The following is a 16,965-nucleotide window of genomic DNA, read 5'->3' as shown; positions in this document are numbered from 1 at the left end:
TACGCTTTCTCAAACTGGCAGAAGAGTATCTGGATGTCCACAAGGCACATTTCCCTAGACAGGAAGCTCTAGAAAGTTAGCTCAAGATCTGAGAAGGGCCTGCTCCAAATTCCTGCCCATCTCATGTTGGAAGTGAGGTTCTCTTTTGTTTCAGTGGGAAAGAGGGTAATGACCAAAGAGCACATCGTACATAAATGAATATTGGGGAATAAAAATACATACATTATTATATGCAAGGGTTACAATACGCAAGACTTAAATTAACTACAGCCATTGCTGTACCCTACCCTAGCACACCTAAATTCCACCAGGGCTCTAATAAGTATTACATACATACATAATCGCAGCTGTCCTGTCCTGATTGCAGGGCATTTCCATGTGAGAGGAGATCACAGCTACCATTTTGGTTTCTGAGGTCTTATTATTCTGCATATTACTAAAGATCAACTTGGTGCATGGGCGTAGCTGCCCCCCCCCATCAATAAAAATACATAACAAACTGAGGTTCTGCCCCACCCCAACAAAAGGCTTGCCCCCCCCCCCCAATCCTGGCTACGCCGATGACTTGATGCCCTGAATCTAGAACCCAAAAACTATTTCAAGAAAAAGAAAGGAAAATGTTTGCAGAGGATAAGGGTCCCCTACTTAAAACGAAGCTGCTCCCAGTGACCTTTAATGTGCTCCCAGGTTCTTTGCTGCGATGGAGGCTGCAAGCAAAGCTGTGCCCCGTAAACTCTCCCCTGCTTTTTCTAGCCACTGGGCAGCCAGGAACCAACCTTGTCCCAGGGAAGAGCCAGAAAGAACCCCTGGGATCATTTATTCGCCGGAACTAAACCGTGTGGCCGCTCGTTTCCGTACGTCCCCTTCTCACTAACACCCTCCCTACCAGAAGTGGAGCCGTACACTTCCGTCGCGCTTTGGGATCAGAGGCTCGAGGTCAGGCGGAGCTTCTCTGCGGGAGAGCCACCCGCGCCCACCCTTCTGGTCCTCACGGCAGCGTCGCACGATGTGGAAGCAGCTGGGGCGCCCTTTGCTCGGCCTCCGCGGGACCCTGGCAGGTGAGGCGGCCTGTTTCGGAGGGGCCGAGCAGCCGGGGCGGAGCAGCCGGGGAAACGCGCGCGGCTCGCCGGTGCCCTCGCTTCGCCGCCCCCCCCTAGGCGGCTGGCTGGGCGCGGCGGGAGCAGGAGGCTGGGTCGGGTGGGCTTCGGGCTTGATCCGGCCCCGCTCTTGGCCGTGCTCTTATCAGCCTCTCTCGCAGGAGGAGGAGCAAGGATCACCCCGGAATTTTCTGCGGTAGGAAGTCGAGGGAGAGGGGCCGCGTTGCTCGTAGTTCCCGCTATGGGGATAATAAAGCGAAGATCCTGCCTCTGGTGACCAGAGATGCAGAAGGCAGAGCTCTTGTAGCAGTCATGCAAAAGGGGAAACTTCGAGAAGGTGCAGTTTGTGTCACGCAAGACTGCAAACATACCTGTACCAAAAGATTCGCTGTTTTACATGATCTAATGACAGAGCGTTTGGGGGCCCCTGCTCTCTGAATCTGGTCCTCCTCATCTTGCCACTAGGAGGTCAGCAACGTTGGTGATGAACACCAGCTTCGATGGCTTTAGAAGGGGTTTAGAGTGCTAGGGTTAGCCATATGTCCTCCCCCGCCCCCATCTTTTCCGTGGGTATGTAAAATGAGAGTTCACAGCTAAAAGTAGAAGTCTTGCTCTTCAAAATATAACAATCCTAGTTAGACACGTTCATAGAGGATGGAGCTATCCATGGCAGCTAGTAAAAAGGACTGTGCACTACTTTTGGAATTGGAGACACCATACCTCTGAATTCTAGTCACAGGGGAATAACTGCACAAGATCACTGAACTAGAGGATACTGAAATGAGATAAGCCTTCAGTCAGATCCAGCAGGACTCTTCTAACACACCCACCCCTCCTTTGTGTCCATAGTGTCATCATTTCTAAGCTCTAGTAGAAACCCTGAATGGGTGTGGCATTCAGTTGAATGTGGAAAGAGAAGTCAATTTTTTGGTCTCTGAGCATTCTTTGGGCTGCTGTTGTTTGTAATGTGAAATTGTACCCCTTCCCATGTATGAACCAATTGATTAAGAATGTTGAGGTGTGGTGCATCTTCTCTGAAATCAAAGGGAAATTAGCAACCAAAAGGCTATCAAGTATAGGAGACCTTTGGCCCTCCTGATGTTGCTGAACTACATCTCCCATCATCAGTTGCTGGGGCTTTTGGGAGTTGTAGTTCAGCATCTGGAGGTCCAAAGGTTCTTCACGCCAGAGCTAGATGGTCCACAGCATGATGTCTTTGAAGAAACCATAACAAATTATAACTCAGATTGCCTCTGCAGCACTTAGATACCCCCATTTTTGGTAGCTTCTCTTCAAAGTATACATTTTTGTGACGTTATCAGATACCATGATTTGATGTGTTAGAGTGGATGTGTGTTTCTGCTTGACAATAAATTTAAGCACTATGCCTTCTGTTTCTTCTAGATTCCAGTGGAACCGAAATTTTGACCGCTGGCTTGAAGCAGTATAAACTTCCACCAGATTACAGTGGTATGTTGAGAAATAAGGGAGAGTGTTAATAAAAGTATGAAATGGATGTTTGATAATGAGTGTTTTATGGCAGGATGAAGTGTGGTAAGCATAATTGGTATTCACTCGGAGATGTTCTACATTGGAAGAATAAATCAGGAATTAACGTAGGTGGCGCTGTGGTCTCAACCACAGAGCCTAGGGCTTGCTGATCAAAAGGTTGGCGGTTCAAATCCCCGCAACGGGGTGAGCTCCTGTTGTTTTGTTTCAACTCCTGCCCACCTAGCAGTTCGAAAGCACGTCAAAGTGCAAGTAGATAAATAGGTACCACTCCAGCGGGGAGCTAAACGGCGTTTCCGTGCGCTGCTCTGGTTCGCCAGAAGCGACTTAGTCATGCTGGCCACATGACCCAGAAGCTGTCAGCAGACAAACACCGGCTCCCTCGGCCTATAGAGCGAGATGAGTGTGCAACCCCAGAGTACCTTTACCTTTACATGAAATATCATGGAATGAAACACTGGGGTAGTATTGTTCCCAAAAGAAAGATTCTCTTCTCTAGAGAGCTGTTGCTAGAACATGTAGCCATTACACCTGGAGAACTCGCCCATCTCCTCCCCAATACAGCAAAGACACTGTGCACAAAGAAGTAGCCTTCCAGCTATGCAGCCTCAGCTAGCTAGGAAATGCCAAGCATTTGAAAATCCCACTGCTGGCTTTCTTCATCCAGCAGCAGCGACCGCATAGGCACTGAAATGCAGTCTTGAAATCATACAGGTTAGCTTGGCTACCTTTGGCAGTACTGTTTGAAGGAGTTGAGAGGGGTTTAAATCTAGACCCCCCACCTTCTGATTAGGAAGAAGAACAACCTTGATTGAGGTGGTTGGGGCATATAGTGACTGTTGCTTTCTGATACCAGAACAGATACTCATAAAATGCCCACTTTGTTCTGGTCAACAAGTGCACTTAGTGTACATTATTTCCTTAAATATATTATATTTTGTACTAGGCAGACAGTGATCACATGAAATATGTCAAATATGCTTCCCTGTGTAGTAAGTGGAAGCAAAAACACTTAGTGCTGGAATACTGTAGAATCAAACATGTGCTGAAGAGCAGTGGACCCAACTCCTTGCATTGTTGTTGTTGTTGTTTAAAAAGCAAATAGAGCAGCTATACTTTTTGCTAAGGTTTGGCTCTTTTATGCAATAGCCCTTTCAGCTGCTCACGTCTCTCCCATTTAACAGAAGGAATTTTCATTCCATTTCAAACTGCTGTCTTACTACAGCAAATATAGCTTCAAATTAACTTCATGAACCAACATAGTGGTAGTAAATCTTAATGCTGCAGTCCTATACAAGTAGTTCCATTGGTATCTGGGAAATTGGTGCCCAACTGAAGGCCAGTTTATGTTAGCTTAGCAAAGTGTGGGCACATACACAGACTCTTGTCTGTATTAAGGGTACAAGAACGAGGGGAGACCTAAACAGGGAAGCAGTTCTCAAGAGCACCGCTAAGACTCATTTTTCTCTTCACCAGGACCATAAGGGCAAGGAGGAATCTGCTTTTGGTGCAGGAGAGTCCTGGTTTTTAGCAGGTGTTACCAGTAGCTTTTAAATCCACCACCATTTCTGGTATTGCACTAACTTGCTGGTGGCATCTACTATCTTCCTCAGAAGGCTCTTTACAAATAAAGACCCTATGTAAAATGAACTTAAAGGACACAGAAAGCTGTATTTTTTTTTTGAGGTGAGGGCAGGTATTTGAAAAACACACACACAAAAATAGTATCAGCTGGCCTGTTTACTTTAGCTGGGGAAGGCAAAGTGATATTTAGAATCATAGAATTGTAGAGTTGGAAGGGACCATGAGGGTCATTAATCTAAAGTCATCCGAATATAGCCTGTTATCAGCTTAAATGTTAAATGTGTGTTAACATTACTGGCTCTAGTGTTCCTATATAGTTTACAATAGGTAGCTAATCAGGAAGCACAGCTATGGATGATGAGCTGAGATTTCTGGACCTGGACAAAACTCTTTGGTAGTCTAGGTGGGAGACTGTTACAAGAAATACTGAACCCAGTTTTATTCTTCTAGGTATCACTATTCCTGAGAAAAACAGATTGAAATTTGTTGAGAGAATGCCAGCTGTACCAAAGGTCAGGCGAGAGTTCAAGAATTTACGTGATATCCGTGGTCCATCTAAAGAAGCCACAGAATTCACAGAAGGACAGTATGGTATTCTGGTGAGTGTGAGCATTAGTAACCTTGATGTGGCTTCTCAGTTGTATAGAGAAAGAATGTGAAGAGATAAGTCATGAAGCTTGGAAAAGGGAGATATCTGTTACCCTGTGATTTCAGAAGGAGTTTGTGTGCCTGACATATTTTCCTATTTCTGAATGGTGAAAATACTTTTTCCTCCCCTTGCCTGCAGGCTCTTGGTGGTGGCTATCTCCGCTGGGGTCATTTTGAAATGATGCGTCTGACGATCAATCGGCACCTGCATCCCAAGAAAATGTTTGCAGTGTGGAGAGTCCGTGCTCCTTACAAGCCCATCACACGCAAAGGTCTAGGGCAGCGCATGGGTGGTGGCAAAGGTGCAATAGACCACTACGTGTCAGCAGTGAAGGCTGGCCGCCTCATTGTGGAAGTAGGTGGGTTCTGTGAATTTGGTGAGGTGGAACGCTTCCTAACGCAGGTGGCCAAGAAGTTGCCTTTCCCTGCTATAGCTGTCAGCCGGCAATCCCTGCAAGAGATGCGGGACAAGGAAGAGGAGAGGAGGCGCAACAACCAGAATCCATGGACATTTGAACGCATAGTCACAGCCAACATGCTAGGGATAAGGAAATATTTGAGTCCCTATGACTTGAAACAGAAGGGTCGGTATTGGGGAAAGTTCTTTCTACCTGACCGAGTATAAACAGGAAGTCATGGGACGGGCAGTATTCTGCTCCGAAGCATCAATTCTTCCGCAGACTTTTCCTGTATTTTTGACTTTTTATGGATAATGTGTTATGGATCCTTTCCCACATGTTCTATACTTGGAAATCAAGTAGATGTGGGGGGTGATGGAGTGGCTGTAAATACACAGAGCTTGGGTGAATAAATTTGCCATTTTCTTGTTCATTTTCATTACTCCCACACGGATGCAGGGCCTTTGAGGAGGACTTGTTGGTTTGCAAAGCACATAGAATTTGGAAGAGTGATAATTGATAAAAGTATATTCAAAGCCAAGTTTAAAAGTTTTAATGTCTAAATCCTATAGTTTGCAACTTCTAACCTTTTTGTATAGCTCATTTTAAAACCGGAACATTTCAAAGTGCTTGTGAGAAGAGGCATACGTAGTCCTGAGGTGGCTTAATTTTTATATATGTTGGTGCTGAATTCTGGCATGTTGCCAGTGCAGCTCGATCAGCTGTGTAGGGTAATAGCTTGGGCCTGTGCCTATTCTTGTAAGTCTAAATGGAGTGGTAGTAAGATTTTAGGGGTCCAAAAAAGAGCTGCTTCTGTACTTTTGAAGTGAACCAGACAAAAGCCCTCAGACTTCTTAGCTGTCAACTCTTGGGAGTCCTTGCAGTAGATTAGGGTGAGGAGCCCCTCCCCTCCGGATATTGTTTGGACACCAACTCCCATCAGCCCTAGCCAGCATGGGCAGTGCTCAGGGATGATGGGAGTTACAGGCCAGCAGCATCTGGAGAACCACCCAGTCCCCTTCCCTATACTAGGAAAATAGGTTGGTTTTGTAGTTTTAGTTCATTTAGTCTTTCACACATAACAGCAGATCAAACAAAACTCTTTATTCCAGAGGATTTCTGAACATCCACGCCTTTTGAACAGTAAGAGAGTAGTTTTCATTAAGTCACAGTTATGGGAAACTGAATAAGCATTTTCCCTTCCAAGTCCAAAGCATCCAGTGGCCCCTCTTGCACACGGGACTACTAATTTTTATAATTCAAAGGATGGGTCGTCAGGCAGTTGCATATATCTCCCTTCTTCCTAGTGACTGGTTTATCATTTAAAGGGGGGGAAACAACCTGAGGAGTTGCCCCAGCTGGAGAAGGAGCTACACCATTGGCCAGGATTAAAGGAATTAAAAGTGTTCCAGCTACATGCCCCCTACCAGAGAGGTGACGGAAGGGAGGAAACAACATATAGTTGAGTAAATACAGCTTAAGTTGTTTAAATAAATGACAACCTTTCTTCAAGTACGTGAGAAATTGTGGGATAGTTCTATATACAAGTATACATGTTAATACAACCAGTGTCAAATCGGACAGAACACAATGATTTACAAGGGGTGTGTGGCTCCCCTAGGGGCGTTTGCAGATTGCGCCTCAAGAATGCCCATTCATACAACAGAATAAACGGACTGGGACTAGGACCACAAGGATGGCAGGAGTCTGCGTAAGCAAGATTATTCAGCAGGCGAGGAAACAACCTGGCTCAGTCCATGCCATCATCCAGATGTTCAGTCACACACCTTTTGAGGCTACTGTAAGAAGTTGTATCCCTTTCATCAAAGCAGAAGCAGAAGAAAGCAAGCAAACAAACAAAATCACAGGTCTGAAAACCCACAGGCACCTGCTTGCCTACTGTGGATTGTCATAAAGGGAGGTAAACCTTTGGATTTTCTTCCATAAATAACATGAGCCGTTAGGGGTTTTCCCCTAGTGTGTTTTCAATGGTATATAAATCGCCTTGAGATGCATGTAAGAGGAGATTCATACATGAGTAAAATAACAAAAGTACTTGGTTTCACTGGAGAAATCTAGGCAGGAGCAGCAAGTATAAGGGGGAGTAAAGTTCCAATTATAGAGCTGGTTAAGTATCAAGAGCAACCAACAAGCTTGGTTGTAGTAGCCAGAAGGCCCCTGTGCTCAAACCGTTCCCCCTCGCTGTCTCACTTGGCTTTATGCTGGTGTACTAACACTTGGGTCCTGCTCTAGCTCCTCCTGCCCTTTCTTTAATCTGAAATCCAGCAAAAGGTTTTGAAGGGTAAATGGTTGGCTGTGACATCTCCATAAAGAGAGGAAGCACTGGAAATTGTAGGACCGGGGAAGCGTGTGTGGAGTGGGGAAGCCATCTTGCAAATCCATCCTGGAAGAAAGGAAACAGCAAGGAGCTGAGATGGTTGAAGGTAAAAGGAAACAGATGACAAGAGGTATTGTAGCCTAACAACCAGCAAAAATTATGAGATCATACTACCCTGGAAATGCACAGGAAGTTATCGCCCTCCTTTCATAAGCAGGATGCTCCTAACGCTTCGATTTAGAGCCTTTCAGTACATATGCATTTGTGAATTCTGATATTCTACTCCACTCACCCAGCTGGACTGCACAGACTTATCTCCAGATTGATGGTTCTACCCTTTTTTTTAAAAAAAGCTTTTTTTTCGGAGGGGGGTATTTTCTCCTAAGGTGTTCTGCACCATAGCAATGGGTAGAACTATAAGGCACTTTGGGAAATAAGAGTAGACTGCAATGTCCATAAAAATGAGCATTACCTTGATTAAACAAACCTCTGGATCAAGCTTCTGCATGCAACTTACCTTAGACAAGTGGTGAGGGACAGGATATGGGCGCTCAGGTAAAGAAGCTGCCGACAGTAGAGGCCAGGATGATGGCAAGAATGATGCAGCATATCATGATCATGATCTTCTTCTGCTCAGCGAGAGGAAACATGAATAGCAATATACCCAGACATCTCACTGGTAGGGGGATGGTAGCAGGAACAAGGGGACAGAGGAGGGGGCTTGTTTTTGTGGGTAACAAGCGGAGGATAGAATTAAGGAAGACGGGAAACTAGGGACATAAACACACCAGAGTTAAGGAGAGTATTATGGACAGGGCTGTTCTTTCACAGATGCAGATAGCACTGAGACTTCCGTTATCTTTTCTTTTATATACCAACCGTATTTTTACATAATACAGAAGCACTCCATTCCATTTTGGGGTCCTGTACAACCCTTAAGTAGTTTAGATGGAAAGCATATGGGTATTGACACTCTTAACGGCAGCCTCCCTCATCCTTGGTTTCCCAGATGTCATTGGACTATAGCCCCCATCATCCTTAGCCAATATGGCCAATTGGTCAGAGATAATGGGAGTCATAGACCATCTGGGGACGAAGGATTGAGGAAGGTTGACAGGACAGAATCATCTTACCTGAAAGATTTGGCATAATGATAACGGGGAGCGGTGGTGGAATCCAGCCACTTTATGTTCCAGGTGTATTTAAGAGGCAATTCCTCAATTCTTCTGTGTTAAGAATAGCAAACCTTCTTCCCCAAGACCCACACTGCAAGGTGTGTTGCTGAAGCATATTTGGATATGGGCAAAAGCCATACAAGACCAAGAAAGTACACACCACCCCTCAAAACAATAATAATGGCTACACCCTGTCCAGAAGTTCAATACACAAGCACAGAGTTTACAGATTATTTGAACATCAAACTCATTTATTAAAAACAAAAACAAAAAAATGCTCATTAAAAAAAGCATTGACAAAACCAAATTCCTATCATCTCTGCTGTCCATAGGCAGCACAGTATTTTGAAATTCAGTCTTCCCCGCTTTGCAGATGGCTCTCACGGGGGATCAGTCCACCAACTTTTTAAGCACCACTTAACAATGTACAGACATCAAGGCCTAAAGGAAAGGACATCTCTAGAAAGACTTTCCTCTTCGCTCCATCTGTGCACTCAAAGAGGTCACTGCCAGTTGGCAGGAAAGTGTTTGTATGGTTACTGCAACATCAACACTAGACAGGCTAGATTCTGGGTGGAATTGAATGGTGGAACAACGGGTAACCGGCCAGATTTTCCTAGTGTCCAGGAGACGGTCATCTCCCCCAGGAAGCAAATCCTCAATTCCAGTCAAAGGGGCTTTCTCTCCCATGGGAGATAACAGCTACAGCAGGCTTTCCGGTGAAGAATTCGTATAAATATAGAACACTTGTGTGCATCTGCCCCTTAAATTTCAACAGAAACGTAACTGCCAGGGCCTAAAGCTTTCTTGCTGTATTAATGTCTCTCTAACAACCCTTAGTTCCAGGACGATTCCCCACCTTTGAAGAAGGGAATGTGGTTCATTTAGTCTGTGAGGTAGGCTTCCGTGCAGTGAACGTATTGGTGCTGAAGGTGAAAGGAACTGAAGCATAGGCGCTTGCTTCTCAGAGAAGGGCCTGAGACTTGCTCCCATACCGTGGCTAGCCTGAACCAGCCTTCTGCGCATTTTTGCTAAGCTAGATCACGAGGCTTTCCTAGCCAAATTAATTTCTCTGCCTAATTCACAGTCACATCCCTTCGCTTCTGCGAGTGACACCCGCAGGAGGAGGTCACAGATATGACTGAAAATGAAGCAGTGAGGCAGCTGAATAACTTTTGAAGAGGAAAAATAATAGCAAAGGGTTTCTCAGACAAAAACCCTAAAACTCATGTTTGGAAGCAGCAAGACTTGAGCGGGATTTTACTTTAAAAAAACCCACAAAACCACAAAAGCGTAACAACTGCTAGGACCACCCTTGAGGAAAAAAACACATAAATCTACTCTTTTAACAAGCTTGAGGTCTTTTAAATGGGAAAGTAAAGTCTTCCCTGGAATAAGTTATAGTATCATGAAAACATATGACTTATCTGTATGTCTTATGAACCAACTCACTGCCTTTCTCCACACTAGCTTTTCCTGACTGTGCAAACCAAACTAGCTGAGTGATGAACAGCAATTTAATGGAGGCAATGTGACCATTCAAACAAGGTAGAAACCCTCAGTAGAAAAACACTTCCAAGCAAACAAAGCCTTTCATTTCTTCCCAATTAGTATGTCATCAGACAAACATGTACACACAGGACTGGGGGGGAGAGGGCACACACAACCATGCCTTCAGCACACAGGCACACTCGCCCAAGGAAAACAAATATTTTAAAGCAGGAAGGAATTGCATTCTACTCCTTTCAGAAATCTGAATGCATTCCAAACAAATAAGGTTGGCTACCCGTTTTGTAGACCACACATATTCCCAAGGAATAATTTCCTCCATAGGCATCTGAGGACATCTTTCTGTTCAAACACAGACCAGTTCTAAGTACCCAAAACATCACACCTCTACTGCAATGCTGGCTGCTTTGAGTCAAGAAATTAGTACACAAGCAGCTCAGATTTGGAGGGCCTGAGTACTAGCGGCTATATCCCACCTATGTAGCATGCAGTTGTCACAGCCTAATTTAGGGAAACTGGCTCGATTGCCCAGCTGTTTTCATGCCTAGATGGCTGCATTTATGCCTGTGGTCCTAACCCACTATCCCTCTTCCAAGATTGCCTTGATTGACTGCAAACTGTGCCACTATCAAGAAGTCAAGCTCTTTTGGGGGATAGCAGGGCAAGATACACTGTGACATACAATAAGATTTGTGTCCTGCAAAATATTTATGAGTCGCAAAATCTGCTCTAAACTTAAAAAAAAAAAAAAGCAGAATGCTAGCCTCAGTATACAATGGGATGGTGGTCAGCAGTTAGGTAGCAGATCCAGTTCAAGTCCTGGCCCTTAACCTGGGCAATTTTGACCAGCAATGTAATGTCTGACATCTCTAGTAAAGACATCTCCATTGTTAAAAGAAAAGAAAAAGGCACAACTGAAAAGAATGAAGGCACTGAGGTAGGCAAAGGTGTGTCCAAAATTCCGCTCAAGGTTCATTCCACCGTACTAGAGAATATTTTTGAAGGATGGGGGATTAAACATAGGAAATGCTTGACCTGGAGGCAGCAGGTGTTGTGGGAAGGAAGGGAAGGAAGGGTAAGGAGTAGATCTGTTGGGAGGTTCTCTCTGGAGTGCCATGAGATTGCTGTACATCCTGGATTCAGCAAGGTACATCAGACTCTTCTGGCTGCAGAGCTTTATCCGAGGAGGGAACTGGAACAGAATGTAGCTCTCACAGGAAGCACTGGTGCAAGTGAACTCATCCTGCAGGAAGCCATTCATACTAAATCCAAGAGGCCAAAGGCAGGAGGGTAGGCAGGGGAAGGTCACATCATGGTGGTGAGGATCAGGAGGGGGAGTCTTGCTATCAAACCAGGAAGAGCTTGGGAGTGTCTGGAGGAAAGGAAAGGAACAAAATGGGAGGGAAAGTTATTCTCATGTAGGGATGAACAACCAACTCACTATCGCCAGAGGGGTTCATCAAACCTCTAATAGCAGTGGGGAACCTGTGGCCCTTCAACTGACGTATAATTCCCATCATCCCTAGTGGCTCTGCAGGCTGGAGCTGATGGGCACTGAGTTCAACACTTGGAAGATCACAGGTTCTCCATCCCTCCTCTACAGAATCACTGGGAAAGGAAATAAATATACCCCCCCCCCCACCGCCAGCTCTCTAGAGTTCTTAGGGGAAATAGAAGCGTCTCCTTCAATAACCCTCTGCCTATTGGCCTGTGAGCTCAGCTGCCATAATCTGTACATAAAAGATTGAGAGGGTGGAAAGAAAACCATGGAGTTTGAGGAACAGCAAAGGTTCACAATCTAAGTGAGGACCAGAGCGGGGAGCAGGAGCAAAACACACATATATATGGGGGCTGTGGGAGAAACAGCTGTCCTTGAGCTGCTGTCTAGGAACTTTGGAGTCAAAGGAAAGTCTCACAGATCAACTAAGGATACCCTCAGATGTTGCACTTATGCATCCTCAACTGTACAATACAGCCTTGAAACACCATCAGATCTGAGAAATGATGTTAAGAGGACCAGGCAACTCCTTGGCCAACACAGAATGGGCTTATATACCATATGCACAGAATGGCAGGTGCGTGTTCTAGTGATCCACAAGCACTGAGAAACAAAATAAGTGCTCATTTGAGGAAGAAGAGCTAACACGGAAACCATCAGCGGTCGGGAAGATCATTGCTTCAGCCGCAGAGTTGTCACTTCTCTGAAGGGGTAAGAAACTTCAGAAACCATACCTTGTGCATCTAGCAGACCTCAGCCTCTCAGGCTGATCAGACACTCCCACCACATCCCAAACGCTAGGAGTTGAGAACCGCACACTCAAGAAATGAGCTCATATGTACTGGTGAAATTTACAGCACAGAAAACAGAGACCCAAATAAACATACCTGCTGTGAAACCAGAGAACTACATGAAGCTCTATTACTACTATTACACCTCAAAATTTTAGAATCTGGTGACATCTTTAGAATCTTAGTTTATTATACAGTGTTGCTAGTCCCCGTAGTTGCTGATTGTCTATATCAGCTTTATATACTGAAAACACAGGAATAAAACTAAGCCTGGCAAAAGCTTCCCTATTGTTCAAGTCAAGTTATTCTATATGATCTTATCGCTTCTCACAAGCCCCAATATCCTGATACTTTATCTATGTCCTTCCCTTATACCCTATGTGCTCAACCAGAAAAGATGGAATAGATTTTTGCAGTACAGCCCAATTTCTGTAGAATCACTTCTTGCACCCCCAGGTCACAAAGGTCGAGAGGCCTAATACAGAGCTCTAGCTGCCCTCTAACCTACCCTGCACATTGTAGGAAGAATATTCACACAGAGAGAGGAGGAGAGATTCAGAAGCCCATCCGAAAACCAAGCAGGAGAGGAGATGGCAAGAGAGGCTGAAGTAATCCTTCTGCTTCCACAAGCTACTTACAGTTCAGAGCCAGCAGCCCTTCATGTTTTGAGCCCTACTGAAAGTCCAATAATGAGAGCTAAAATTCCCAGCAAGGAAACCACTATCACAATGATAATTATTGTTTTCTAGAAGGGTAAAAGAAAAGGTAGATTAAGTCATTATAAGTAATTACATAATAACAACGGGGGAAATGCTGTGCACACACCTAGAAGGAAGCTTCGGGTTAAGCTAAAGCACTTAGATCGATACCATTTAAGACAAATGGACACTTGCACCGTCATCACTCAAAGGAATGCTACAGCAAGTGATGGCTTGTAAGTGTGAACCAGTCAAAGACACAAACACAACAAAGCATTTGTACTGCCAGACAGTACTCAAGTGGAAGCAATTCAAACATGCAGGTGCAAGTCATCACACAATACCTTATGGAGCGATGGATGTGCATGTGTAAATACCCCATTAGGTACACTGTTTAAATAAGTTTGCATCCAATGACTTTGACTTAAAATGGGTTGTGGCAATAATGGGCCAGGGCAGGGGGGCTGAGCTGAACCAGGACCATGGCATGGCTAGAGGAAGGCTCTAATCCTTTGCCCTGATGCAGTCCTGATTTGACACCACCCCCATTCACAATGGATGGAAAGCACACATTGTCCCCAAGGGGGATTTTTTTCCTATTGCAAATATGAGGCATGACCCTCGATTCCAATCAGAACTGCATTGGGGGCAAATACTTTAAAAATACACACACTCATGCCATGGTCTTGACACAGCTCCCACCTCAAAAAAAAAAAAACAAAAAACCCTGCATGTGGGGGTTAATATTAGGCATGTGGCAAATATTATGCCTAATTTGACCATGATTGTCATGCTTACATTTTGCCTCAAACATTAAAAATAAAGTAAGAAAGACCAAGCATCCAAGAATTCTGCTCTTTGTAAAGCAAGGGCAGAAGTCCTTGTTCTTTTTTTAAAGTTCGGCACAAAACCCTTAAATGAGACTTAAGAATCCAGTTCTATGCATTTATTCAGATGTCAAGTCCCAAAGAATTTTGTAGGATTTCTTCCAGGTAAGCATGCACAGAATGTAGAACAGAAAAGCGATAAAAGAATAGAAGGACAGCCCAAAGCAGAGGACTGCAGAGTTGATGACAAGCAAACTAAAGAAAGTTCATCCCTCAAGTTCTTGAGCCCCTGTTGAGAGAGTTTAGGAGCTGTGAAAGAAGAGACCTTCCTTATTCTGGAGGGGGGATATAGTCTAAGCACTACTGGGAGAGCAAAACAATGCTTAACAAAACATTGCTAGCTGTTCATATCATATAGTTCATTGCATAGCGGGATGAATTTGTGAACAGGCTGCAGGGAAGTTGGAGGAACTGCAAGTAGACAGGATAGGGGGTGGGGAAATGGGTCTTCATCTAATAAGACTGAACAGGGGTTTTGGTAGATGAGGAAGAGAAGGGCAAGAGGTGCTCCGGTTGCAGGATATGAGTTCAGAAGTAGAACTCAAGGGGCATATGGACAATAATCTAAAAACAAGGGTGGGAACCTCGGGCCCCCTTGAAGACTCTATGTGACCCTTGGGATTGTCTCCAGCAGGTCATGTCCCTTCCCTGGCTACGCCCTTTCTTCCCAGGCCACGCCCCTCTCCTCCAGGCCCTTCTTTTGTCATCTGGCTGGAAAGAGTCCTTGGATAGCAATAATTCATCTTGCTTGCCTGGGTGGGAGATGGAGAGGGGTGTGTGTGTGTGTAGAAACCTTTGACTTTGGCATGAGTGGCATGCCCCCGGAATGAAAAGGGCTCCCCACCCCTGGTCTACGAGGAGGGAAGGGAGGGGTTGACTACATTCACTTCTTCCTCACCCTTCGCGCTTCGCTCTGATACTTTACGGCCTTTTTGGTGTCAGCCACAGCCCGTTCCACAAAGCCTACTGATTGGTCCATGTTGTTCTCTATGCGGTCAATCATGCCTCCCTTGCAGAGGAAGAGGAAAGCCGAAAGCGAAACAGAGAGGCAGAAACAGAAAGTGTCAGCCAGCAAGGCGTCCGGCAGCACAGAGCTTGTAGTCCATGGGAGAGGCTCACCTTGCGTGCCTTACTCTTATATTTCAGGGCCTTTTTGGTCTCCTCGCGAGCTTTCTCTACGTGATCTAAGGTGTGCCTCAGGTTGAGTTCTATGTTATCTACAATTTCTCCCTGTGGGAAAGTTTAAGGGAAGGGGGTAGAAAAGCAAAGAGAAATAACGTTATCATGCTGCAAAATGCCTACTGCCTTGGCTAATACCCCCCGTTTCCCCCACCTCATTCTATGAAACCTTCAGCTTACTTCCCCCCTGCAACGTGGATTTCCTGCCATGTAATTCCTGTGCTCTCTTGAATGCTTGCCCTCTCCTCATGCAAGCCAGGAGTTCGCCTCACAGCTGTTACCCTCCCTCTGAATGAATGACTCTTCCAGGCATATGGTTTCCATCGACCATCAACTTGCCCATATTCCCTCCCTCCTCCCACCCAAACACTTTTTAAATTCTGAAAACAAAACACTCACCATAGTTTGACCTGACCGTCATTTCCTCCGCATTGCATTGTGAGCAGAAAACAAGAAATGGGGCCTTAGTAGTATTCAGGCTAATCTCTAAGCAGACCATTTCTGCCTCATAACTGATAGGTGTTAATAAGCACAGTTGTGAAAACACCTTCTTTAGTTTTTGGATAGCATAGTGGAATAGTGACTAGTTGAGAAGATGGTGACACAGCCTCTTTAGTCCAGGAGACAGGGCTCTATCCCCAGGAATGTAACAGGGTAGCAAGCCACGCTCCAGACTAGTCAGACAGGAAACTATTAGCAAATGAAGTTACTCTCAACTAGTATCCAAATTACCTTAATAATGGACTTCATCAGACTACCCTAGCCTACCATTATTTAGGTTCAGTCAGCCACATGCAGACAGTACTCTGTCAACCTCCAGACAAGGGCTGCAAATTATGCTGGGGCGCATGCTTGTTAACTCAGAAGCGCTGTTACATTAACTGGTTGGAAAGCATTTTTGCAAATGCTCCCTGTTAACTTATTTCTCTTCCCTTTAGCATCCCCTCTGCAACCCCATCTCTCTGCTCAACCCCCATTTTCTCTTGTTTCCCATGCCACAAACATCTGCACTCTGACTATATGGACAAAAGCAGCATGCTGTTGGATCAGACCAAAGGTCCATCGAGTCCAATTTTCCTTTTACTCATTGGGCAACTTGATGCCCCTCAGGAAGCTGCCTTTACAGGTTGTCAACCTCATTTCCCATGGTTAAACAGATAACCACCTCTGGGCGCTCTGCTTTTCATTGCCACCTTTGCTTTTTATCAAGGTCTCCATTTGGTGATCCATTTCTCTCTCCACCCCCTGCCCCATAGCTCAGTTACCTGATTTTCCACTAGCATGGCAATGTCCACAAACATGTCGTGAAGCTCCTTGATGCTGCTTTCAAGCCGCAAAATGTCCTTATGCCGTCCCTCAATCTCACTCAATGCTTGCTTTGAGATCTGGGAATCCATAATCTAGGAAAGGCCCAAGATTTGTCATTTGCAAACGTACCATAGTAACCATGCTCTGCAGAACATTGCTTCCAAACGTTCTGCACTGCGGTTTTCATATGCTCCCCTTCAATCTATCCCAGCTCTTCTCACTGGATATACTCTTCCATTTCACAACATGCCCAAACTCAGCCATCTTGCAACTCCAACCAACAAGACTTGGTGCTCCTACAATCCACAGATATTCTTTTGCATTCTTCTTAATGCTGTATTGTTTT

General features: G+C 45.0%; 2 protein-coding genes across 6 annotated transcripts in view; one reads left to right on the top strand and one right to left on the bottom strand.

Moving 5' to 3' along the window:
- The first annotated feature begins 887 nt into the window (after window positions 1–887).
- Window positions 888–5,669, top strand: MRPL16 (mitochondrial ribosomal protein L16). Its single transcript, XM_083416272.1, has 4 exons — window positions 888–1,058; window positions 2,502–2,567; window positions 4,641–4,789; window positions 4,978–5,669. Exons 1-4 carry the CDS (start codon window positions 1,007–1,009, stop codon window positions 5,461–5,463), a joined length of 753 nt encoding a protein of 250 aa, XP_083272398.1. The 5' UTR covers window positions 888–1,006; the 3' UTR covers window positions 5,464–5,669.
- Window positions 5,670–6,320: 651 nt separating this feature from the next.
- Window positions 6,321–16,965, bottom strand: part of STX3 (syntaxin 3) — a 41,683-nt gene continuing 31,038 nt past the window's right edge. For 2 of the 5 annotated variants that reach the window (XM_083416243.1, XM_083416244.1), the window contains exons 8-9: window positions 16,577–16,711; window positions 6,321–11,630 (exon numbers count right to left, since the gene is read on the bottom strand). In XM_083416243.1, coding sequence (XP_083272369.1) covers window positions 11,244–11,630; window positions 16,577–16,711 — 522 coding nt within the window. In that variant the 3' untranslated portion in view covers window positions 6,321–11,243. Of the gene's footprint in view, window positions 11,631–13,055; window positions 13,293–15,030; window positions 15,142–15,251; window positions 15,363–16,576; window positions 16,712–16,965 lie in introns of all 5 variants that reach the window. The other 3 variants (XR_014505673.1, XM_083416246.1, XM_083416245.1) reach the window with 3 other exon arrangements.

The sequence above is a fragment of the Podarcis tiliguerta genome, assembly GCF_965153285.1.
Source record: "Podarcis tiliguerta genome assembly, chromosome: 1".
Lineage (NCBI taxonomy): Eukaryota > Metazoa > Chordata > Lepidosauria > Squamata > Lacertidae > Podarcis > Podarcis tiliguerta.
This window is presented reverse-complemented; position numbering and strand designations above follow the sequence as displayed.

What these genes read in the sequence shown, in the direction of transcription:
- MRPL16 (XM_083416272.1), top strand. Translation starts at nt 1,007, where the DNA reads ATGTGGAAGCAGCTGGGGCGCCCTTTGCTCGGCCTCCGCGGGACCCTG. An exon ending in CCTCCGCGGGACCCTGGCAG is followed by an intron (nt 1,059 to 2,501) that starts GTGAGGCGGCCT and finishes TGTTTCTTCTAG; the next exon opens with ATTCCAGTGGAACCGAAATT. An exon ending in ACTTCCACCAGATTACAGTG is followed by an intron (nt 2,568 to 4,640) that starts GTATGTTGAGAA and finishes TTATTCTTCTAG; the next exon opens with GTATCACTATTCCTGAGAAA.